The sequence below is a fragment of the Bos mutus genome, chromosome 2 (assembly GCF_027580195.1).
Source record: "Bos mutus isolate GX-2022 chromosome 2, NWIPB_WYAK_1.1, whole genome shotgun sequence".
In the NCBI taxonomy this organism is placed as follows: Eukaryota; Metazoa; Chordata; class Mammalia; order Artiodactyla; family Bovidae; genus Bos; species Bos mutus.
Window position 1 is genome coordinate 45551989 of NC_091618.1, and position 25970 is coordinate 45577958.

The 25970-nt window shown below is 36.7% G+C and overlaps 1 protein-coding gene across 1 annotated transcript in view; it reads left to right on the forward strand.

Annotated features, from left to right (window-relative positions):
- ALS2 (alsin Rho guanine nucleotide exchange factor ALS2) overlaps window positions 1-25970 on the forward strand; it is a 64680-nt gene that overhangs the window by 8250 nt on the left and 30460 nt on the right. The window contains exons 2-11 of the mRNA XM_070360500.1: window positions 3870-3945; window positions 5241-5395; window positions 8505-9439; window positions 12530-12887; window positions 14237-14405; window positions 15252-15348; window positions 18403-18480; window positions 21369-21551; window positions 23314-23485; window positions 25587-25767. Of these exons, the coding sequence (XP_070216601.1) occupies window positions 3926-3945; window positions 5241-5395; window positions 8505-9439; window positions 12530-12887; window positions 14237-14405; window positions 15252-15348; window positions 18403-18480; window positions 21369-21551; window positions 23314-23485; window positions 25587-25767 (2348 nt within the window). The 5' untranslated portion in view covers window positions 3870-3925. The remainder of the gene's footprint in view (window positions 1-3869; window positions 3946-5240; window positions 5396-8504; window positions 9440-12529; window positions 12888-14236; window positions 14406-15251; window positions 15349-18402; window positions 18481-21368; window positions 21552-23313; window positions 23486-25586; window positions 25768-25970) is intronic.

The following is a 25970-nucleotide window of genomic DNA, read 5'->3' on the forward strand; positions in this document are numbered from 1 at the left end:
AAGGGGTAAAAACTAAATAGCCTCACGTTAGTTCTGGTCAGGTTTTGCTCTTGGGTGAGTTCAGGTCAGATTAAATTTTGCCACCAGAAGACTTAAATGAAAAAAACTTTTAGTTTTCAGAGTTTTTTGGCCTTTGGATTTCTGGTTATGGTATCATGGACCTGTAGATAGTTTGCAGCTCTTCTTTCTAGTGATAATTAGAACATCTAGACCAGATTTTTTTTTTTTTTTTTTTAGACACTTCCAGATCATGGTACTAAAACCATATCCTCAGCATGTACAAGTTAGCTTATCTCTCTGTTAAATGTAACAGGAGGTTGTGTGTCCACTGGGATCTAACAATGGAATCAATTCATTAAGAACCAAGATTTGCTTTTTGTTTTAAAGGGTCTTCTGAGAGTTTGATTACTTTACATTTCACAGTGAAGGAGATCATTTGAAGTGTTCAGGGGTATATTTAAACTGAATGTAGCTTTCTTCTGTGGCTCATAGTACTTAGTAGTTGGAGGGGATGCCAGAGTCTATTTTGCTTCTTTTACAGATGCCACTGGTGTCTGGAAAGGCCAGGTGAAGTAAAAGAGGACCCCACATTATTTGACTCCGTAAATATCACACAGTTTCTGGGTCAGAGCTATGCTATGCTATGCTAAGTGACTTCAGTCGTGTCCGACTCTGTGTGACCCCATAGACGGCAGCCCACCAGGCTTCCCTGTCCCTGGGATTCTCCAGGCAAGGACACTGGAGTGGGTTGCCATTTCCTTCTCCAATGCATGTAAGTGAAAAGAGAAAGTGAAGTCGCTCAGTCGTGTCTGACTCTTAGCGACCCCAAGGACTGCAGCCCACCAGGGTCCATGGGATTTTCCAGGCAAGAGTACTGGAGTGGGGTGCCATTGCCTTCTCCGGGGTCAGAGCTAGTTAATATAATAAAGGCTGTTAGGGAAAGTTACTGTAACAGAAGAAAAGCAGAGTGCAGGGATCCTGACTCACCTGGGGAGAAATATCCTCAGAAGAAGCCTCATAATTAGATAGTTTTATAACAATTAAAAATGTTAAATAGAGGAAGAACATAAGCAACTTTAAATGCTATTTGAATGGTTGAGGCAAGTCTTATAGATTTCCCAGAGTGGGGGGGGATCATAAAAATATTAGGAAAACAAAATTTTTTAATTTATTTTTCTGTTTCGGTACATAGTTGAGGAAGAATACTGGGTTAACTGGATTTGGTAAATGCTACATATTTTAAGTATGTGAGGTAAAACTTTTTAAGCTTTCCACATTTAGCTGTAATATTCCTTTTTAGTTATGTTTACTTAGTACTCATTTCCTTTTTTGTCATTGCCATATTTGAATTTCAGGTGGGCATATCTTCTTAGAAGTATATTAAACACCATTAAAACAAAATTAGATCTATAAATATTGATAAAGATGTCTGTGAAATAGTATACTAGCTTTTGGTTGCTGCTTATAGCATTCCTACAAATTTAGTGCTCAAAATTACACTAACTTATTATCTTAGAGCTCTTTAGGTTAAAAGTCAGACTCAAGTCTCTCTAGGTTTCAGTGTGTCATCAGGGAGCGTTTTTTTTCTGGAGGATCTAGGAAAGAATCCGTTCCCTTGCCCCTTTCAGCTCCTAGAGGCCACCTGCGTTCCTTGGCTTAGGGCTGTTCCCTTCCATCTTCAAAGCCAGCAGTTTAGCAGCTCTCTGACCCTGTTTGCATCATCATATCTCTTTTTCAAACTCTCCTTTACCTCCCTTTCCCACTTTTAAGAACTCTGTGATTATACTGAGTCCACCTGGATAGCTATTAATAGAATCATCTCCCCAACTTAAAACCAGCTGGTTAGCAGCTTTACTTCTCCTTTGCCGTGTAACCTGATATACTCCCAGGTTCTGGACATTAGGATACATGGACATCTTGGGGATCATTATCTTCCCTACCATAGATAGAAAGTAACAAAGGAATGTTGCAAAACAGTTAGTAGAGTTTTAATTTCACTTGGATTTGAAAAAATGATTGTTGGTGAGAAATCATATCACATAAGGAGTAATCTACTTTAAGAAAGCCCTTTATTCAAAAAAAGGACCCCAAAAGGGAAGATATGTCAGCTGCTTCAGTCACTTTACCAAAAGATTCTCCACAGTTTTGATTGCCAGTTCAGCTCAGAGGCAGTGAGTCAGTTGCATTAAGTGTGTTTGTACACTGCCGCACCCTCCCGAGCAGTTCTCTGGTTTCTTCCAGGGCATTGTTACTTGTATCAAGGGACCAGTTACTCTGTGATCTCTGATAGATAAGCGAAGGTTAGACCTGTCCTCAGAACTTTTCTGTTATGCTGTGAACTGTTGAGTTCAGTTCAGTTCAGTCACTCAGTCGTGTCCAACTCTTTGGGACCCCATGAATTGCAGCATGCCAGGCCTCCCTGTCCATCACCAACTCCCAGAGTTCACCTCAAACTCACGTCCATCGAGTCCATCAAGTCGTACCTTTTTACTAAAAGTATATTACTGTCACACACAAAGCATAGTACCACTTAGTAATCATTTATTAAGTGGTGGTGTTCAGTCACTAAGTTGTGTCCGATTCTTTGCGACCCTGTGGACTGCAGCACGCCAGGCTTCTTTGTCCTTCACTATCTCTCAGAGTTTGCTCTTACTTATGTCCATTGAGTTGATGATGCCATCCATCCATCTCGTCCTCTTGTCCCCTTCTCCTCCCGCCTTCAATCTTTCCCAGCATTAGGGTCTCTTCCGATGAATCGGCTAAATCTATTCAAATATATCTTTGATTTATATGGTACCCTTCATCCAACTTGGAATGATTCAGAACCTTTCTAAAATAAGCACTAGGTAGAGAGTAATTTCCTCCAGATACACAGATGGGAAACAGTAAGAATTCACAGGCAACCTGGAGTAAACAGATGGATCTTACATCTCTCCTGCCGGTGTGGGCGGTTTGCAGAGCATTGTGATCATGCCATATCCTTTTGCAGGACAATAATAAATTTGGCCCCAGTATTTTTATCACTCACACATCTAAAACCCCATTGCCCTTATTTTCATGAGCTTTGGTGCCCTTAAAAATGTGAATTTCTAAGTTGAAATGCATTGAGTGTTTCTGTCTGCCTGTTCCTATTGCTAGCTCTAACTTTATTAAATTTTGAGTTGCTGAAATGATGGATCATGATATTGGTACTGTTATTTTCATATAACTCTTTTCTATTAAATGGCAGATGATATTTTAAAATTCAGATTTCTTTCTTCTAGCCCTTTGGATTATGGTTTTGAATTAAGATTGATTTGGGGAAAATACTGCTGGTTCCAATAAATGGAGAACTTTGTTCTAATGATGTAATTTTGTGTGTGGGCATTGCTGGAAAATGTAAATTAAAACTGCTTCAATCTGATACATTACTGGAGAGATTGTAGAATTTCTTGTTTATTTAGTTGGTATTTAAGTGTACATATGTCCCAGAAGCATTTAAAAAGTAGCCTTAGTGTGTATGTAGTGAATATGTAACACACTGAGTTTTTGGATTCCACTTCTTTGTAATAAAACAAACGAAAAAAGTCTGTTGCTTGACAAAGTACAGCGAGGTCATAGGTAGTCTTTTCTCACTTTGAAATTACATTTGACGTTCAACAGGCATTTTTTATAAGCTAGTGGGCAGGCTCAGTCTAGAGATTCAACTTTGGCAGGCAGGATGTGAAATAGTTTAAATAGTTTTGCTGCATATTTATTGCCCAGTGAACGTGCACTTGTTGGAAGGCTGCCTTTTTTTTTTTTTTTTCCTTTTTTTGAAAAATCTGACTGATAAAATAGCAAAGGGTTCTTTTACTGCTCTTTGTGCTTACCTGCGTTTTGCCGTTTAGGTCTTTACCTTTTGCAAGGAGAGAATGATTTGGTGATGGAGTGCTCCCACTGACCGATGGACTCAAAGAAGAAAAGGTAAAACCATTTTTTCCTTCTCCTCTGTCTTTCTAGGAAAACACAACAAGCAGTTCCACTTATGTGTAGCTTCTCTTCAGTTTAATTTTCTTCTTGATGGTTATTAAGTAGGAATAGCGACATTTGTGTTGATTGGCAAAGAGAGAAGATAATTACAATAAAGCTTGTTAGTGGTTCACTTTGTTGCTAGTCCCTTTCTTACTAAAGGCACAGATGTCTTCATTTCATCATTGCAAAGCTTTTGAAGCCATTTTTTCCTCACATAATTTCCGTTTTTTCAAAAGTAGCCTTATTACTTATAATTATATTCTTGGAAAACTTGTCATGAACGATATTTTGAAAAAGAGGTTAGGTTTCTGGCTTCCCTTTCATAAAACCATGGATGTGCCCAATTACAACTTACAGGAATATTATTTAGCACAAATAGAGAAAATCTAGGTATTACAAAATAAAGTCAAAGAAAGTTTCTGAACATCATTAAAATTTTGGCATCAGTGTTCTAGAAAAAAGATTATGAAAAAAGAAATGTCCCATCAGTGGCGACACAAAGGAAGACTTTATATAAAGGAAATCCAGAGTATGTTAATATGGCCTTTTCTTGGAAAGGGAGACAGTTAGGATATGATCATTATTACACAGCTGTGTGTTTTATGATTTTTGAGCCAGTGTCATCAGATGGATAGAATTCTTTGGCTAAAATGTAAGTAAAGCATGAAGGATTTTACCTGTTATAAATTTAACTCTTAAAAATTTAAATAGGAATTATAGAGCTTAAACTTAGCATAAAGTGAAATAAGGATCTCTACTGCTCCTGTCTTTCTCATCAGATATCTATTTGTTGTTTTTTTTTCTACCAAATTAAAAAAATTTAAAAGTAAGACTCCAACTTTGGATATGTTGTAACTTTATATATTTTTTTGTGTGTGTGATGGGGAACACATGTATACCCATGGTGGATATGTTGTAACTTTAATAGCTGAGGAGTTAATGTATTGAGAAGTTAGAATTTTGAAATTTTATGTTAATCAAAAAACTTCAAAAAATAGCCCAGGTTTTGTTGGCTTCTTAGATAGAAATAAGTAATTTGTGGATTTGTCCTCAGGGTCTCATATAAATAGTTGTTTTGCCTCTGCTTCTGTGTCGTAACCAAGTCATAAAATAGCTAACCTGTCTGACCCAGTCACCCAGTCACCCATGTACTGGTAAAAGGTATAAATCTTCATGACAGTATTAAGGACAAAAGGTATAGTTCTGAACTACAGAAACAATTAAGCTATTTTTCTTGATGTTTGTAGTTCCACAGAGGCTGAAGGATCCAAAGAAAGAGGCCTGGTCCATGTGTGGCAGGCAGGGTCCTGTTCTGTGACACCAGAGAGATTGCCAGGCTGGGGAGGAAAGACTGTTCTTCACGCTGCCCTTGGAGTGAAACATGGAGTGCTTCTGACTGAAGGTGCTGAGAATGGCTTAGCCAGCATTAACCGAAACTCTGACCAGTGTCTGAGTGTGTAAGAATAGCTGAGCTTCCTGTGTGCCCGGGGTTCTCAATGGACTTTGCTGGAGCTTATTTTCTTTTTGTTTTCAAAATATGTTCTTACTCCCTTTATCAGAAATCAGATTAGTTCTTAAATTTAAGATGTTCCCTAGCTAGAATAAAAGGGAGAATTATAGCTTAAATTTTTTTGTAGTGATAAGTACATGAAAAATTAGATTTTTCAAAGATTATGTATTCAGAGATCCTGTTGCTATACCTTTGTTCATTAAATGTATCAAAATAATAATGCTAATAATAGCAAATGTCTGTTAAGCAATTATATGTGCCAGGCACTGTGCTAAGCACTTTATATGTATTATCTCATCGAGTCCTGACAGCCACCTTATGAGGTAGCTGCTGTTATTAGCCCCACTTCACAGATGAGGAAGCTGAAGGTCAGGGAGGTTAAATCGTTTTACCAAGCACACACAGCTATTTAAAGGGTCAGAGTCAGGATGGGAACCCAGAAAGTCTGATTTCAAAGCCTGCTTTTAAAATCACTTGGCTATACTGTCTTAGGTTTTCTCAGGCATAAATGGCAGCTTATAAGAATATAATGCAGTCTATAAATCTGTAACAGAAACCTAGGCTATAATTTATATAGAGAGCTACCTTTAATTTTGATGGCATTTTGCCAGTGCAGTCATGGCAAATTTGATTTGGGTCAGGACTGCCATCAACTCCACTAATTTATAAATTTCTGCTCTATAAGCATTTGTTAAGTATTTTATAATGCTTTGGTATTTTCCTTGTAGGAACTAAGGGAAGACAAATTCTAGGAAACAAAGCTTAAAGCTGACCTTGGTGGTTTTATGGGGTAAACATAGATTTCTTTCTAACTTCTTTGTTATTTTGTCACTTTTGTTATGATAATACATAATACTATCATTATTATTAGGCCAAAATTTGGAAAAAGCCTTATTTTTTAAATGTAAACTATATTCAGTACCTACACTATGGGCTTCAAAATGTATAGTTCTCAAGCATATATAAATGGAATTCTGTTACTGTTGTTGTTTGAGCCCTTCAGTAAGCTGTTTAGGAATCCTTCATGAGCATGGGATCTTTAAACATCTAGAATCAAACCTAAAAGGCTGGGAAATCTGAGGGAAAACTTTAAAAAATATGTAAATAATGTTCATGTGTAAGCAGTATTCTGGTTTAAGTGTCAAAGTAACAAAAAATCTCCTCTCAACACAACTGTGTAGCTTGAAATGGCACAGAGATCTCCAGTACTTTCTTTTCTAAGTGAGGAAATGGTATTGATTGAATACTAGAAATTTCAAGCTTCTTTGTCTCTGTTCAAGTTAGCCATTAGCTCCTAATTCAGTGAGGACACCTCATTGACTCACTGTTTGTGTGGGATACTATTTTTAAATGATGTCTAAATATTCATTTCTTGCAGTTTTCTCTAGAGAGCCTATTATTCCAGTGGAATAATACCAATTGAAAGTTTTGGTGAACTGTGTGATTTGGTAAACAAGTGTGATAGGTGTATCACTTGGGAAGAAAAGTTTGAAAGCTCTTAACCAGTGAGCTTATTTTCTCAGTACTCTATCCAAATTAAAAATTCCCTAACAAAAGCTGATCTTTCTTCTAGCCACTATTGTGTTTTTCCTAACACAGATCTTGTAGTGAGTTAATTTGAATATATAATTGTATCTGCCATGTATCATAGGCCAGAGATAAAATAAGCATTTTTTTCATCAGTGACTGAATCGCTGCTTGTGGAGGAAGAATAGTACTCATTTCTTTATTAAAAAAAAAAATGGGTAGATCCCTGGTCATATAGGAAAGAAAAGATAGTGGGCTTTGTTTAGTATTTTTCAAAATCCATGGCCAAATCTTTGTCCCATTTAAATTTTTTAGCTAATATGGATCATTTATACATGCCCCCAAATTCCTGCAGTGCCTGCAGTAAAATTACGACTTGATAGCACAAGTGAGCATAAATGGGTTGTCATCATTCATGTCTCCAACTCACTGGTGCCTTCCTTTTTATTTCTAAAGCTGGCCGGTTACCCTTCAGTCTAAAGCTACCAGTCATGACTTCGTTTGTGTTTTACTTTGTTTTGTTGTGATGTGCTTTTTAAATGCAACTCAGAAAGGCTGTCTAGTACACAATATATATTATATATAATATTTAAAAATTACACATAGTATAGTACAAAACATGAAGACAGTCACATATTGTTAATATTGCTGCTTTCAGTCCAACCTGGAGGTGTTATATAAAGCTGATTTCATAGTTTTGGCCAAAGTGAATCTCTAGGATTTTTTATGCCATTGCATATTCATCTACTGCTCTGTTAAACATTAGTAGTGAATATTATAGATATTAATGAATGTATCTGTTTTGTTTTCTGCGTATTTTATCTAATCATATCATGATCATTGTTCTGTATTTGAACTTGGAATCTACTTCTGTAATAGCCTACGATGAGAGCCGTTAGTAATGATCAGTGCTAGGATGAGGCTGAATAAGAGGAGCACCTTCATTTGAAGTTGTCTCCTGCAATTTGTAGAAATTGTCACCATATTTCTGAATGTTCAAAGATGCTCTTTGTTGGAACACTGATGTATAGAACAGTCTTATGGACTCTGTAGAGAGAGAGGGTGGGAAGATTTGGGAGAATGGCATTGAAACATTTGAAATGTCATGTGAAACAAATTTCAGTCCAGGTTCAGTGCACGATGCTGGATGCTTGGGGCTGGTGCGCTGGGACGGCCCAGGGGATGGTATGGGGAGGGGGAGGAGGAGGGTTCAGGATGGGGAGCACGTTAACCTGAAATTAAAGAAAAAAAAAAAAAAAAAAAAAAAAGATGCTCTTTGTTAAAAGATTAGTAAGTATGGAATGCTATATGCTTGAACCAAATTTCTATAGCTGTGCTCTTGAAAATTAAAAAAGGAAAAAAAAAAAGAAATTCTATTTTGTTAAACCTAGAGGGGACTAAAGGTTAGCTGAGAAAATGTCTAGTTAATTCACTAACTTTTTGTTTCTGTTTTGTTTTGTTTTTAAACCCTCAGATGGTGAGGTCTACAGCTTTGGGACTCTCCCCTGGAGAAGTGAGCCAGCAGAGACTTGTCCAAGCAACCCCATTCTGGAGAGTGCCCTGGTTGGGCAGTATGTTGTTACCGTGGCAACAGGGAGTTTCCACACCGGAGCAGTCACAGACAGTGGTGTGGTGTACATGTGGGGGGAGAACTCTTCTGGCCAGTGTGCGGTAGCTAACCAGCCATATGTTCCAGAGCCAAACCCTGTCAGCATTTCTGATTCTGAGACCAGTCCTTTGTTAGCGGTCAGGATCTTGCAGTTGGCATGTGGTGAGGAGCACACTCTGGCATTGTCCCTAAGCAGAGAGATCTGGGCATGGGGTACTGGTTGTCAGTTGGGTCTCATCACCACCACCTTTCCAGTGACAAAGCCACAAAAGGTGGAACACCTTGCTGGGCGAGTAGTGCTCCAAGTTGCTTGCGGTGCCTTCCACAGCTTAGCACTGGTCCAGTGCCTCCCTTCCCAGGATCTGAAGCCAGTGCCAGAAAGATGCAACCAATGCAGCCAGCTCTTGATTACGATGACTGACAAGGAAGACCACGTGATTATATCAGACAGCCACTGTTGTCCATTAGGTGTGACACTGTCAGAATCCCAGGCAGAAATCCAGGCCAGCACCACCGTCAGCCCCTCCTCTGAAACCCTTGACACCCAGGGAGAAGTGTTTGAGAACACTCTTGTGCAGAATGAGCCGCCTGCTGCTACTGAACTGAATGTTGGAAATGTTCAGACCGCAAGTGTTCAAACCACTTCCTTCCCACAAGATATCATGGGAACAACTGAAGTTTCTTCTGCAAGTAGACCATCATACCCTGACACTCAGGCAGTAAATGAATATGTGCAGAAACTGTCGGATCATTCAGTAAGAGAAAGCTCCGAGAATGGTGAAAAGCCAGTGCCATCTCAGGTACCTGCTAAATTTTGTAAAGGTGTTTCTGGAGTTGAACCATCTGAGTTTTTCTTGAGAAACTTTAAATACCTAAGGGTTGGTACCATTTAAAATTTTTTTAGTTTTGAGTATGATTCTATCTCATCATGCAAGCCTAGATAAGAAAAACCCTGGATTGATTCAAAATTACTCTTTTTGTTCAAATTCTGGCTCTTTATGATGTTGCAAGATGTTACTCTGGGCTTGTTTTATAAGTAGCAAAATCCCATTTTTCTTGTCCAAGTACTTTCCCCCCTCTGGCTAAGGTGGGCTCCCCAAAAAGTTTGATCTAACATGACTGTATATTCACAAAGAATTCTCTGATCTGTACTTGTAGCACTATTCAGGTTCCTTCTTTATCAGGGAAGCTTGCTATGTGGTAGATCCCTTGATTGAGGGCAGACTTAAAATTGACTGGCATTACATATTTGAATTCTTTTCAGTTATATCAGTGGTCCTTACTGGGCATTATTGGACGGAGGCTTTAATTTTTTTTTTTCAACTTGTTTAAACTATTTTTAGTTGGAAAATGTGTAATAAGTGGAGAGAAGCTATTTACTAGGGCCATATAGTAAACTGTGTCTCCCTACTTCAAACAAATTGTTCTAAAGGATACTTGTTTTTTTACTCTTAGTAGAAGGCTTTTGCTTTTCTAAAATAAATGTGAAGAGGAACATCTAATCATATGGACTTCCTGGCAATTTAGTGATTAAGACTCAAATAAAAGAGCTACCCTGTGGCATTGTTTTCAGGTTTTTGAAACCACCTTGCTTCTTGATTCTTCCTTACTGTTGTTTACTGGCTCAGGATAGAAATGTGGCTTAGAGGTGTTTTCAGAAACAGTCTTTATTTCACAGTCTACTCCCTGAACCTTGTAGATATTTGATTTTTTTTTTTTTTAGTTAAGAAGCTGTTTGGAGAAAGGGAAATCTAAACCAAGTGAAAGTAATAATTTAACAGGACTTGCGCACGCTAATAAAAAAGTTAGATTTTGACTTGTCAAAAGTCATTCATCTGATTTGTTAAAGTTGAAGTTAAAAGTTTATTTTGTACTGTTTATTTGATTAATAGATTGTCATCATTGAAATTGCACTTTTCTTTGGACCCAATCATTTGGTTAAACATTTAAAGCTTTGGTTACCTATGCTAGTTTTGACATTGTGTGTTTAACTAAGTGTAACTCACCCATCTTTGTAAATAGTGTCTCAGTCATACAGCTAACCCTTAGGAATTTATGTAGTCTAGGATAAGTCTTTTCTTCTTCTGGCCAGATGTAACTGAAAGAATATCACATATTTATGAAATAAGCCAAAGTATTTGGTAATGAAGCATATATCTCATTATTGAATTTTACTGACTGGGACTACTAAAATTGTGTCTTTTGTCAGAATTGCTGGGCATGTGTTTTTGTTTTATTTACTTATTTTATGAATTGTTAAATGTAATTAAGTAGAGGGACAAATTAAGACAATAAAGTTTATATAAGGTAGAGTTTTTTTTTTTTTTTTTTTTCCTGAGCCTGATGCTAAGAACTTCCTAAGTCAGTCACCTGTAAATACTATTTAAGCTTCTGTTATGTGCATGCATGCTAATATCACTTCAATCTGTCCGACTCTTTGCGACCCTATGGACTATGGCCTGCCAGGCTCCTCTGTCCATAGCATTCTCCAGGCAAGAAGTACCGGAGTGGGTCGCTGTGCCCTCCTCCAGGGAATCTTCCCGCCCCAGGAATTGAACCTGCGTTTCTTAAGTCTCCTGCATTGGCATTGGCAGGCGGGTTTTTACCAGCTAGCACCACCTGTGAGCGTTTGTAAATAGAGGGTGGAAGTAGCAACACTAGCTTTTCTGAACACGTTATCATGGGAACTGTGTTACCAGGGAAGTGACACACTTTGTATTTAACTTTTTTTATATGGTCTATTTGTTTATTTTGTTGGATATTTTAATTAAAGACTCACACAGAAGTGACTCTTCTTGAATTTAGTATTTAATTCACCAAAATGTGTTGAGTGCCTACTACATGTCAGACACTGTGCAGGGAATAGGCATTATTTCCTGTAAGAAAATCAGAAGCCAGTGTTAAAAAAAAAATTGGGGGTTTGGTTTGCAATTCAGGACAAATGAAGAAATATTATACACACACACACACCTCTGGGATATTTGGGGGATATTTGGGTAGCATAGGAAACAAAATTTTCACTGTGACCTGTGCTCATAAACTAAAAGCTTTTTGTGTGGGTTAGTAGGCTTATCTTTTTTAGTAAGCAGTGGTGCTTGACAGCTCAGAGTAAATTTTAACTGATCTTTCACTAAGATACTAGAAAACTTTAGTTAGCTTTCTAATCCAGCTGTGAATAACACTAAGCACATTGGATCCAAGTGTTTAATGATTAACCTACCACATTACTCAATGGTAATGAGAGCAAAAGTAATCTTTCAGTTTACCTTGTGCCTGGGTCATGGAAAATAACTCCTGATTAGATAGGAGGAGGACATAAACTTCAAAACATAATTTGGGGGCTGATAATTTAGAGATATAACTTATTTCTCTGCCTGTGTATGCCATATATAAATTTCTGTCTATAAAATATTTTAGGAAAAGCCTAAAATAGAATTTTCTTAAAATAGAATTTTTTCTCATAATTTCTTAGTAGAAATCTGTATAATTTTTCCTAGTAGTGATCAATAGTAAAGCTTATACTTTTTCAACCTTCTATCCAGGGCTATTACCCCATGTTAAAGGCTTTGTTTTTCATACCTTCCCTCCCCTCTCTCCTCTACTGTGTTTTGTTTTATAAAGCAGCTGGGACTTATTTTTAAATACCATGATAAAATCCCGCTCAAACAAAAGGAAGTACTTTTTATAAGGAGCTGTACTTTGAGTACTCTTTTCCATATAAATGTGTTAAATACATGATCAAGAAGGGATACCTTTAGGTTGGAGATGAAGACCTCCTGTTTCAGTCTTATATTTGCGAATAGTGATAGATGTTACATTTTCTTTGTATTGATTACTTGTTGTATAAGGGATTATATTTTTATATGCTGTTTTATGTGTGTATATTTTAGCCTCTTGTAGAAGAAGCAATTCCTAATCTTCACAGCCCACCAACCACAAGCACTTCAGCCCTCAACAGCCTTGTGGTCTCTTGTGCATCTGCTGTTGGTGTGAGAGTGGCTGCTACATATGAAGCTGGGGCCTTGTCTCTTAAGAAAGTTATGAACTTTTATAATACAGCCCCTTGTGAGCCTGGAGCTCTGGCAGGCAGCAGTTCCATAGGCCCAGAAGGTCTGAAAGATAGCAGAGAAGAACAGGTTAAACAGGAGTCAATGCAAGGAAAGAAGAGTTCAAGTCTTGTGGATATCAGAGAAGAAGAGTCTGAGGGAGGCAGCCGAAGACTCTCTCTCCCTGGCTTGTTGTCACAAGGTAAGGAGCTAGCTTTTCTGAGCTGACTTCTGGTGAATCCAAGATGCTCCTGACATCACATATTGTGTTATAATAAATTCGCTTTCTTAATTATTAAAGCTAACATATTCAAATATCAAAATTTATTTCATTAATTAATTTTTTTAAAGTTACATATTACTGTGCTTTAGAAATAACTTTAGACCCTCACTTTTTCATGATACATGCTTCTGCTTATGAACCTTGTGTAAGCTAGTGGCACATTCAGCAGAAAAGATTGTAATCTTAGCCAGTGATGATCACTTTCTTTGTGACCCACAACTTAGTGATCAAGTGACTGAGTCTGTACTTAGTGACACTTGATGATTTTCTTCAAAACATTCTGTCACCAGATTGGTGTACAAGATTTTCACAATGTTATAACAGCCTTTGGTATAATTTAGAACACTGTAAAAGATGTCAGCATTCTTTTTTAAAAGTTGAAGTTCTCTATAAAATAAAGTTAGCAGGCAAAATACAAAAGCTTTTTAGTATTTTTGATTCATAACCATTTTCTCACTTAAAAACTAACACTTTATGTCTAAAGTAAATCTTTTGTTACAATATTTATAGTATGCTTGAACTTAAGACCTTCATTTGGAAAAGCTTTACTTTTAATTTTGCTTTGACATGGAAGAACTATTTCTTAGCCTTAGTGTAGTACTTTGTTCAGAGAAGGCAATGGCACCCCACTCCAGCTCTCTTGCCTGGAAAATCCCATGGACGGAGGAGCCTGGTAGGCTGTAGTCCATGGGGTCTCTAAGAGTCAGACACGACTGAGCAACTTCCCTTTCACTTTTCACTTACATGCATTGGAGAAGGAAATGGCAACCCACTCCAGTGTTCTTGCCTGGAAAATCCCAGGGACGGGGGAGCCTGGTAGGCTTCCGTCTGTGGGGTCGCACAGAAGCGGACACAACTGAAGCGACTTAGTGGTAGCAGCAGCAGTACTTTGGTAAGCTTGTTCTTCAGAATACCAGTTACATAGGATGTCATATAGCTATTCTATATAAAAAATGTACAGAAAAGAATTTTGTGGCCAAATGCTTGGAAGTGGGGTAGGGCTAAACAGATTTAAACATGGCTTTTAATTGCAGGACTTGTCTGTACCTTTAGCATGCTGATGTGTGTGTGAATCTCCACAGGGGCAGGAAGGAAGAATGTAGTAGGCAGTATTTACCAAACTCACTTAATCCCCAGTTTTGCAGACCTATAGAATATGCTTCACAAATACCATGTTAGTATATTTACTTGAAAATCAACAGTTTATTAAAAGGGTACCTTTCTTTTCATCTGTCTATTCCCTCATGATATTTCTGGTTTGTTTTCAGTCTCGCCCAGGCTCCTGAGGAAAGCTGCACGGGTAAAAACTCGAACAGTGGTTCTGACCCCTACATACAGTGGAGAAGCAGACGCGCTCCTGCCTTCTCTGAGAACAGAGGTGTGGACCTGGGGGAAAGGGAAGGAAGGACAGCTGGGGCATGGCGATGTTCTGCCCAGGTGAGTGCTGCCAGTGTTTACTGTTAGGAATTAGTTTAGACAAATAACTTGTCCCCCTTGAAGGTCTCCAAATCTCCACTTCCTTCTGGAGGAAATCTGGTCCCTTCTAGCTCTAGATTGTTATACACCATTAACTCTGATAAAAAACCAAAACAAACACCATCTGCTCCCCCCAGTCATTCTTAGTCTTGAATTTTTCCTGACAATAAAGGACTTAAGTATCCATGGTATATTTTTCCATCTCTTCTTTGATGTTTATTCATGTTAGAATGCAGAAAGGGGTGTTTGGGATAAGATTATATGTCACTGGAACATGTGAATGGTTCACATTTTTAACTTATAAAAAAGAGCCAACAGTTTTCTTAACCTGAGAGAGGTCTATCTGCTGCTGCCAAAATAACTATAACCACTGTATTAAACCGTGTCTGTTCATGTATATCATGGAAAAACTGTTTTAAGAGAAATTCTTTTGATATTAGCAATAAATATTTGTAAAAGTGTGTAAATAGAATGATTATCTAAACCAGTTAATATAAATGTCTCTTTTCTCCTTAGCAGAGTGAAAGCACCTAATCATTAAAAAGTATACTCTCTGCTATATGAATCATTTAGTTGTTTTATGATTTCGAATTATGGTGGTGAATTAGTGATTAACAGACAAAGATTAAATTAAAACCATTTAAAATTACTTGTATTTAGGAGTAGATTGAATATAAATCCAGTATTTTTATTTTAATTTTTTTTGGAAATGTTTATTTGAAAACATAATTTGAGAAAGTCCATGATTCTTGCTGAGAATACTTCTTCCTCTGAGTTTGTGTGTATGTGTGTATGTTTTTCTTTAAGGCTTCAACCATTGTGTGTAAAATGTCTGGACGGTAAAGAAGTAATCCATCTGGAGGCAGGTGGTTACCATTCTCTTGCACTTACTGCAAAATCCCAGGTAGGAGGCAAACTGTTAAAAGCTGATTTTGATTTCATGAAAGACCAACATGATGAGATTAGACTATCATTTATTGAGAATCTTATCTGCTATATGTCAGGCAACAATCCTATATCTCATTTGATCTTTTCAGTGTTTTACATTGCACTGTATTATTTCCATTTTATACGTAAGGAAAGGGAGATTTAGAGAAATTGTGTAACTTGGCAAAAGTCACATGTGTGACTGTAGAGTTTGGATTCAACACTGGTCTGCTTGACACAGAAGCTTTTTATAATGTGCTCTTATGGAAAAATAGAACTCAGAGTTTTCTAAGGTATTGGTAAACTTTTATTTCTTGATGAAGGAAACACTTACGTAAGACATTAAGAAAACAGAAGGCATTTCTCTCTTAAAATAGTGAGACCTGAAAGTGACTTCCAGAATCATTTAAAACCATGCCCACATACACAAATCCTTCTGAGGAAGGTAGATTTTTAAACATACTCTTAAATATATTCATATAATGATTCTTCATCAGTCCCTTTATCTTGCTATAAAAAGTCAGTAAAAGATTCTAAACACTTTATTTTAAATGACATAATAGTCTCACCAAAAAGCTATTATAGCTCATATAAATAAATATAAATATTAGCAAAGAAAAGGATAATTTGTTATTAATGTGATGAATCATCAAAAAGGCTTAAAAATAAGAAAATAGGAAGATGGTAAGTTACAAAGTAAACATAAAAATTTCTAGCTTTCTTATATACATAAAGTAAAGCAGAAAGCATGCTTAAGGAAAAAGCTGTTCACAATTACAAAACAAGTGTTAAGGAAACAGGAACATTGTTAATAGGAAAAGTATATAGCCCACATGACATGAATTCAAGAACTCTTCTAAGTTATAAAAGAAAATAGGAGTAAAGAGGGAAAATTTTCTTTTTAGATGAGAAGACTGAACATTGCAAAAATACCATTTCTCCTAGATCATTAAATTAGTAGAGTGTAAATTCAGTACAATCCCCAGAATATTCCAATATAATATTTACAACTTAATAAAATGATTCCCAAAATTATTCTAGGAGAATAAACAAAGGAGGTGAGCCATAAAAATTCTGAAAAAGAAAGCATTAGCCTTATAAAACATATTATAAAACTACAGATTATTATAACAGAAATACACTATAGAGATATAAGAGATTTTAGTATATATGAGAATATATGAGTATATATTATATATTCTCATATATAAGTACATATGAGAATTTAGTCTGTGATAAAAAGTAGGCATTTCAGCATTCTGAATCAGCCATAGGTGTACATGTGTTTGGCAGCAATCAACAGAATTCTGTAAAGCAATTATCCTTCAATTAAAAAATAAATTAAAAAAAATTTTAAAAAGTAGGCATTTCAGATCAGGTGGAGAAACAAGACTTGAGTGTTCAGTGAATACTGTTGGAACCACTGGCTTCTTATTTGCAGAAGAAAATTAAGATAACTTTACATATGCTAATTCTGGATGGAGTAAAGATCTAGATGTTAAAAAATAAAACCTTACATGTGTAAGAACAAATTTAGGTGATTTATTTTTTCAGTAATCTTAGGAGTAGAATAAGATATGACATCAAAACCAGAAATTAGAAAGTAAAGATATATGTTTGTCTACATAATAATTCAACAGTCCCACACAGCAAAAACCTAAACACAAACCAAAAAACCCCACAAACAAATTTAAGATACATAATATACGGGGAAAAACACTGTAACATATATGACCTGATCCATAAAGAAAAATTGTTTAAGAGCATTTATATTCCATTCACTGAAGAAAAAATAGAAGTAGCCAGCAACAAAAGATGGTCAACTACTCAGTAAGCAAATTTAAATTAAAACAAAATTTTCTCACCTATCATATTAGCAGGGATTGCATTTAATGCTAAGTGTTGGTGAGGATGTGGGGAAAAGGTATACACATTGCTGGTGGGAATGTAAATTGGACTTTGCTGGAAGACAGTTTGTTGGTATATAGCAAAAATCAGAATGTGTATGTTCATTGACCCAAAGTTCTTTGCTTAGAAATTTATCCTAAGGAAACAGATACATTTTATATATATATATAAAGAATTTTAATTAATTTTTATATTAAGTAATTGAAATTATTAATAAATGTACTTATTTCATTAGGTAATTGATTAAACTACACCCACAGTGGAGTTTCATGTAGTTATAAATGATATTGTAGCTCTATACGTATTGACCTAGAAAGATGTAAGTGTGCAGAGCATTACATAAAAAACATCAGGTCACAAAGCAGCATTGATAGTAGAGTCCCACTTTATACTTTACATTTTGTATATTCATTATATCTAGTAGATAATAAAATTTCTGGAATTATATATGTGTATGTTCCTAAAGCAAGGTAGGAGTTGTCTCTGAGTGGGTGATTCATCAGTGGTTTTCACTTTCTTTTTGTTTCTTTGTATTGTCACAGTCTTGTACAGTGGTCATGAATTGCTTTTATAATCAGAATAAACAAAATCATTTGCATTAAGCATAATTACTGTAATCTGGTTGAATTGTTTGTCTATATTAGTGCATAGGTGCTTTATGCTTCTCATATATGTGATTCTTCATATATGAAAAGCTTTCTAGTTATTCCATTTTACTCCTGTCCACAGAATAAAGAATCGTGATTCCTTTTTCTTCATGGTACTTAGCTTTATTTTTAAAAATCACTTTCTTTATAAGAGGCAGTATAGGATAGTTCCTGGGATTAAATCCTGGAAAATTTTGTGACCTCTCTGGGTCAATTCCCTTATATGTTTAAAAAAAAAAAAGGATTGTGTGATAGTGAAACATTAATTAATACACAAAATATATTAAGAACAGGGCCTGGCAGGTAATAAAGTCCTGAGAAATGTTAGTTAAAATGAATTTTCTAAAGAGTGGAAAGACGAGGATAAGTAATTTGTGTCTAACTCTTGGTATATATGTGTTACTATAAAAGTTCAGAATTGGCATGCAAAAATCAGTGGCACGCCTCTTACCTAGTTTCCTGTGGTTTTCTAATAGGTTTACTCATGGGGGAGCAACACCTTTGGTCAACTTGGGCATTCAGATTTTCCAACAACAGTTCCCCGTCTTGCAAAGGTACTTTTGTAACCTTGATAACTTTTACAGCAGCTTATTCCAGAATTCTAAGTTATAACACTATATTTCTCCAATTCTTGTTTTATAAAATTAGGAGAATTGTATACTTGTAACCTGTTTGTTATCACGTACATTAAAATTTTTAAAAAACTGAAGCTGCTTGTTTTCAGGCAAAATGTTCCCCATTTTTGATGTGTTAGTTTGTATTAATATTTCTTTTTTTCCTAGCTTCACTAAGTATTCATAGTTCTGTGTTGTTTTTTTTTTTAAGTAAAAATGAACAAGTTATTTTAAAGCAAATGTTTCTTGGACTGTGAGATTGACTTCTAAGCTTTATACCACCGAATAATGCCTACTCTTCGACTTCTCACTTAAGTTTGACTTTCTTTTAAGTGTAACTTTTACATAACATTATTTGATGGTTTGTTTTGTTTTTATGTACACAGTAGTAAAACCTTTTTGTAACCCTTTTTGTTTTCTATAGGGAAGCTAAAAGTATAGATAATTTCTTCACTGCTGTATGAATTGGTTTTAGTTTATGTAATGGGTGCAGTTTTAGAGGACCGTTTCTCACCCTTTTTTTTCTGTCACAATGTTCTGCAGAAATACAGAATTCATCAGTAGTATTGGCTCCTCATATGAGATCTGTTTGTTTGGGGAACGGATGTGTTGTGGGCAGAGAGTAGGCATGATGATAGCCCAATAGCCTAAAAGAATGGGATATGGGGCTCATGTGTTTCTAATTTGAATCCTCTCCATCCTGATGCATGCTCTCTGCCCTGAGAGTATTAGAGACTAGAAAAGGATGTTTACTTGAGTTTCAGGAACCTGATTCAACATATGAGCTACAGTTAATATGTATTCCAGTGATTCATGTATTCAGTGTACACTGTGCATCCATCACTACATAAGACCTTTACCTGTTACCTTTCCTTCCAGTGAACTAATTTTACTGGGAAGGAAAGTCTTAAATGAAACATTACAGAACAGTTGTTATTTCTAGCTCCAATCTTAAATATTTTTAGCATAAAATGTTTTAGTGGTCAGCTATTCAGTTTTGAATAATGTGTCCTGAGGAGTTGGACATGACTTGGCAACTGAACAGCAAATTCAATTTCTGATATTTTATTACACATAAAAATATGGTAAATCATTGTTTCTTGTTTTCTGTTCATTTGAATAAATTAGAACATGCTTATATTCCTACTAAGAAAAGTTTTATAATCCAGCATGGAGATGCTGCAAATACAATTTTTATTTAACATTTTAGAGTCAGACGAGAGAATAGAGTTTGTTATAAGGTTTTAGTTTCATTACTGTTTACCTATACCTCTGAAAATGCAACATCATTAGTTTGGTCTTTATTTGGGGGAAGGTTTTATTTTGGTTTTTTATTTGAGAAAATTATTTTGAAGTCATTTAAATTAATGTGTGAATTAAAATCAAGGCAGAGTGAGACCTGAATTAGTTTTGATTAGAAACTAGGAAGACAACTCTTTCCTCCTGCAAAAATTTTAATTCATTCTTTGCAAAACCAGCAGGAAGTCAATTTTATAGATAGCCTGAATTTGAGAAGATAATGTCATGCCTGAAGAGGATAACTGTAAAGTAGTGGAGATGTGCGTGATAGTAACACACACACTATCACCTAATCACCCAGGATGTGAACCAGATCTAGACATGGAATCTCAAGATAAGAAATTTTTTTGCTTTATTGTTATACGAGTCATGGCTGAAGCTGGGTCTGCAGGATGGGGCAGTGGTTTTCGTAGCAGAACACTTCCTTCAAACGAAACCTTGTGCTGAATCCCCTACATAAAACAGATAACTGTAGGACTGTCTTAGTTGAGGGATGGAGGTGGGTGGGGATAGAACCCGGGCACCTGCCTTTCCATGGTGGCTCCTGAATCACTACCTGGAATCCTGGAAACCTAAAGCCATTGGTTTAAGGCAGTGGTTCTCAAACTTTTGCATATATCAGAAACACCTGAAGAGCTTGTCAAAGCCGACTGCCCAGTACCTCCCCTCAGTGGCTCTGTGGCCTGAGTTTGCATTTCTCATGTGTTCCTAGATGATTGCTGCTGCTGCTGCAAAAGCTTCTTGTTGAGCACCATTGGTCTAGGGGATCCTTGTAGATGGGCTTCTGGGGGTTTCTGCCTGTTGCAACATCCTGGGACACAGTGAAATCATGTGAGAATTAGTGAGTTCCAAGTCAGAAAGCAATTTTCGCACTCATGGGTTTAGTTGGCCAGAATGGAATTTAGCCTAGTTAGGTTTTCTTTTTACATTGATTTTTGTGTACATAGCAGAATATGAATGGACAAAGGTGTGTCCTAGCTGTAGAATAGGGCTCTAGAAGTTTTTGGGTCTTTGATTATAGTACAGGCTAAGTCCTATGACAGCTTCCAAAAATAACAATTAAAATATCAAATGTGTAGTTTTTTTCTTTTTGAATTCCAATTTTTCAGTTTTTTTTAAAATTTTATTTTATTTTTAAACTTTACAATGTTGTATTGGTTTTGGCAAATATCGAAATGAATCCGCCACAGATAATACATGTGTTCCCCATCCTGAACCCTCCTCCCTCCTCCCTCCCCATACCATCCCTCTGGGTCGTCCCAATGTACCAGCCCCAAGCATCCAGTATCGTGCATCGAACCTGGACTGGCGACTTAACAATCCAGTTCTACATTTACTGGCTGAACAGGGTTCCTTTTCACTGCTGCATCTGTTCCGCAGTTGATTGGGTATGTTTCTGGGTGAGTTTTGCCCTCTGAGACGTGACTTTTATTCCACTTGTTCAGGTAACCTAACATTCTAGTTATCGTGGACTTGGAGTTGCATCTGATTCCTTCATATCAGACAGACATGTCTTCCTGTCACTGCAGGTGAACAGTGAAAATGGAGTCTGGAGTGTGGCTGCAGGCCAGGATTATTCCCTGTTTTTAGTGGATACCGAAGACTTCCAGCCTGGGTTATGTTACAGTGGCCGGCTGGACCCGACAGAAGGTGACAACCTTCCAGAGAATCACAGTGGTACTAAGATGCCAGTCCTCCTCTCCTGTAGTAAGGTGAACAGGAATTAGATCCTAAGGCCCACATCCCGTAACACTGTTGCTGTTTGTATGTATGCCTGTTATTAAGTGTCCCTGACTAATATATTTAAAATTGCAAGCTGCTTCCCATCCCCCTTCACTCCTCATCTCCTTTTCCTGCTTTATTTCTCTCCACAGTGCATGTCATCATCTCACCCTCTATAGAGTTTACTTATTTTGTTTATTGTCTGTCCTCCTTAACTGTAAAATTCATTAGAGTAGGGATTTTAGGCTCTCTCATTTATAGCTATATTTATGTATATTTCATAAATATTTGTTGAAGTAAATGCTTTTATAAATGATTGTTGATGTAACACCCTCACATAGGAATGTTAAAAATATTTATTTCACAGCAAAGTTTTCTGACTGTGTTAATGGAGTCCTCAGAAATGAATCAGAATAGAAATTGAATAACAAATTTTTAACTGTTAGTAGAAAGTGAAAATTGCAGGGGCCTGAGATGGGCTCGTGGCAGACCTGACAGGCCACCAACCATACTGTTTTCCATCGCTTCCCCTCTTCTCTTAGCTTTTTCTTTTGTTTACTACTGTTAACTTATTTTTCCGTTGTTGATCTGAATTTATTTGCTTTCTTACTGCTTACCTCTTTTTCTTAAACTTAATACCATTGGTCTGTTTCTAGTTTTCTTTTTCCTCACACATTGCAAGGAAATTAACCTTCAAAGCTTGTGCATTCTGGGTTTTTTATTCTTACTGAATAATATATCCTATGGATTGTTTTTTTTTTTTTAATCCTTTGTTTTTCTGGCTAAATGCGTAATAAGGGCAAGATCTTTCTTGCTAAAGGTAACACTGGCCAAGATTTGACTCTTGACCTGTATATAGCCTGTTATTCCAGACATACTAATTGACTCTTTGTAGTTCTTGGCCCTGACTCCACATTCCTCATTAAAGATTCCACAGTCCAGGTAAAGGATAAAATGGGCTGATGAAAGCGATGAGGCTCAATCTGTGTCTTTAGTTACCATGGGCTCTTAATAGTGTATTGAGCCTGCAGCTTGGTTGCCTAGTTTAATAGGGATATGTGACAAAGACATCAAATGTTTTTGTTCACTGCTATCATGAATAAATGACAAAGTCCACTTTTAAAGAAAATCTCTTTCTGTTGTACTTTTTTTTTTTGCTTGTTGCGTATCTATTTTTTTAATATAAATTTATTTATTTTAATTGGAGGCTAATTACTTTACAATATTGTATTGGTTTTGCCATATATCTGTTGTGCTTTTAAAATATAGCTCCTAGATCCTTGATATTTTGACATACAGCATAGAGATGGTCTCTGCTCTCATCTGTTTCATGCAAAAAGAAGTCCTGAGACATGTATTTGTATCATTTGGATCTTTGTATATTTAGAGTATTTATGGTTCTAACTCTGTGTAAAGTGAAATAAAAGGTATTGTGGCAATAAATAATACTATAGATGTTTATAGTTATATAGATTGTGTTATATGTATATAACAACAGTATACTGGTAAACCAGCCCTAAAAAGTAAACTCAAAAGCTCTGATTTGTAATGTTTTCCAGGCTTTTTTTTTTTTTTTTTAGTAAATTCACTATTGCCACTTTCAAACTATTAATGATTTAATAACCAACTTGCTGCAGAATTCCTGCGTAGTTAGCTTTTGGCTCTCACCAGCTGTTATGAACTAACTTCAGTACCCAAATTACTGCTAGTAAATTAGATTTTATTTTTAATCTCTTTCTTCTCCTGTTTTAGCTTGGGTATATAAGCAGAGTGACAGCAGGAAAAGACAGTTATCTAGCCTTGGTGGACAAAAACATTATGGGATATATTGCCAGTCTCCATGAGTTGGCTACTACTGAAAGACGCTTCTATTCAAAACTAAGTGATATCAAGTCCCAGATTCTCAGGCCTCTTCTTGGTTTAGGTAAGTACCAGCCAGTCAGTTATCAGGAGTCTTGTTTTACCTCTTCTTCCTATATCACAAATAAAGAAAACTTTTTGTTTGAGTTGTACTCTGCTCCTTTCTTTCCAGTCTCTTCTTTTGTGCCCAGATGGTCAACAGCTTACAAGCCATTTCCTCTTTGCTGGTAGCCTAGCTCCGCTGTCCTGGCACCCGCAGAGGTCCTGTTACTTATGGAAGTAGAAACATGGAGCTTTCATAAGATCCATGGCAGAGAAGCAGAGCAACTGTGGAAAAGTTGATCCTAGGAGTCAGACTTCTAAACAACACTTCTAGCTGCACTAGTTCTAAGATACCCTAAAAGTGTAAAGTGAAAGTATTAGTCACTCAGTCATGTCCGACTCTTTGAGACCCCCGTGTACCCGCTGGACAACTCTGTCTGTGGAATTCTCCAGGCAAGAATACTGGAATGGGTTGCCATTCACTTCTCCAGGGGATCTTCTGGTCCCAGAGGTCAAACCCGGTCTCCTGCATTGCAGGCAGATTCTTTACCATCTAGGCCACCAGGCAAGCCCCAAGATAGCTTATATACTACTCCAAATTTTCATTTTCTTTGTTCTGCTTCTTAGAATTTTATCAAGTAGAACTTCATTTGGATTTACAAGTAATATCTCAAAATGTGAATAACTGTAAGAATGTTAAGGATCTTACCCCCCCACGTTAGCAGAAATTGATTAAATCTTATCCCTTAGCTGTAATCAGTGACAACAGGGATTGAAGGTAAGGAGATAATATGGAGAAAATAGATTACAGTGGTTCTCAGTGGGGTGCTACTGTCCAGAAATACAATACTGGGATCTCCAGGAGGTTATAAAGGAATGCAGAATGGAGATGGGTGGGTGGGCTATTAAAGATTAACTTCCCCTAGTCAAAAAGCTTTTGTAGGTTTGACCCTACTCTCAGAAAATGGAAAGGACCTTTTTTCTCTTTCATTCACCTGAACTCGACCCCCTGTGAGGCCACAGAATTCAGACCAGTACTCTAGTACTTAAATTGTACCCTGTTCATGCATCACTTTTCCACATTAGGGTGACTGGCTTGTGTAGGTCAGTCCATTGTTTTTAATGGGAAAACATCTATTTTTCAAACAACTAACTTACAGTCTTTCTGAATTCAGTCCCTATATAAGCTGGAGACAGTCAGCATTTGTTTTTGTTTTTAACATGTTTTGCTTTTTTAAATGTTGTAGAGTTCCTGTTCTATAAATACTCCTCCAGTGGGTGGGCCCAGCTTCCTAGAACTTTGGCAAGAGATAGGAAGCAGTCCAAGCTGGAAGCTTCCTGGATTGCTCTGAAAAGAAAGTGAAACCTACCCTTTTCCTGTTCTGATTCCTGATTTCTATATTGGTTTCATGTGGTCTGCTCATCAGCCTTACTTCTTAGAAGTCCTGCAAATTGGGTATTTTGGACTGGGAAAAAGTAGTAATCTCCTCATGTCCTTTATAAAGTTAAGAGTAACCGAGGCAGTCTAAATCAATCTTAGACTTAGTCTTAATCCCGATCAAAGGCAATCTTTTTGGAATCTTTTTCTTTGCATGGAAGGACAGGGCTTATCCAGGGGGCAAGCAGAGCTGAAGTCAGTGTAAAAGTGGGAAATGTTGACAAAGGTATAGCTATAGAAGTGAGTTTAATTCCTGGCTGTTACTAACCAGTTGTGTAAAGATAGATATTTCACTTCCTTTCCCTTGGCCTTAGATGACTTCAAGATGAGAAGAGAGTTGGATTTGCACGGTGGTTATCAAATATTGGCTGATCTTCGGAATTACCTGGAAAGTGCTTTAAAAAAAATATCCATCCTGGTGTCTAAACTCTGGCTGCTGAGTCAGAATCTGTAGGGGTCCCATGAATGTGTTTTTAACAAGTTCTTGAAATGACTGGACACTGATCTCTGCATTTTAAGCACTGTGATTATTTGGGTTCCATAAATTATTTGGGTTCCATAGTTGAGAGTCCATTTCAACATGTTAAGAATTTTTAGTAAAGGAAAATTCATAATCTTGATCATAAGAAAGTATTTATATAATGAGTCTTTAGGTTATGTCATCATCATCATCGTTTTGTTCCAGAAAATCTGGGCACTGCAAATACAGTCCAGCTGTTGCAGGAAGTGGCAAGCCGATTCAGCAAGCTGTGTTACCTAATTGGTCAGCATGGAACCTCACTGAGCAGCTTCCTTCAGGGGATGAAGGAAGCCAGGAGTTTGGTCATCCTGAAGCATGCAAGTCTCTTCTTGGATAGTTATACAGAGCAAGTATCCAGTCCCGTGTCATGTTCAGTCTCTGCAGGGTTATTCTGCCAAGGAGAACAGCTCCTTAATCAGAAGAGACTAGATTAGGGAGAGTTCTATAAGGTAATAGAAATTGCAAAGCAGTGCTTTAATCTTAAGACAACTATGTAGCTCCATGTCACTACAATTTTAGTTTGCTCTAAGAGGGGAAAATTTTAAAAAG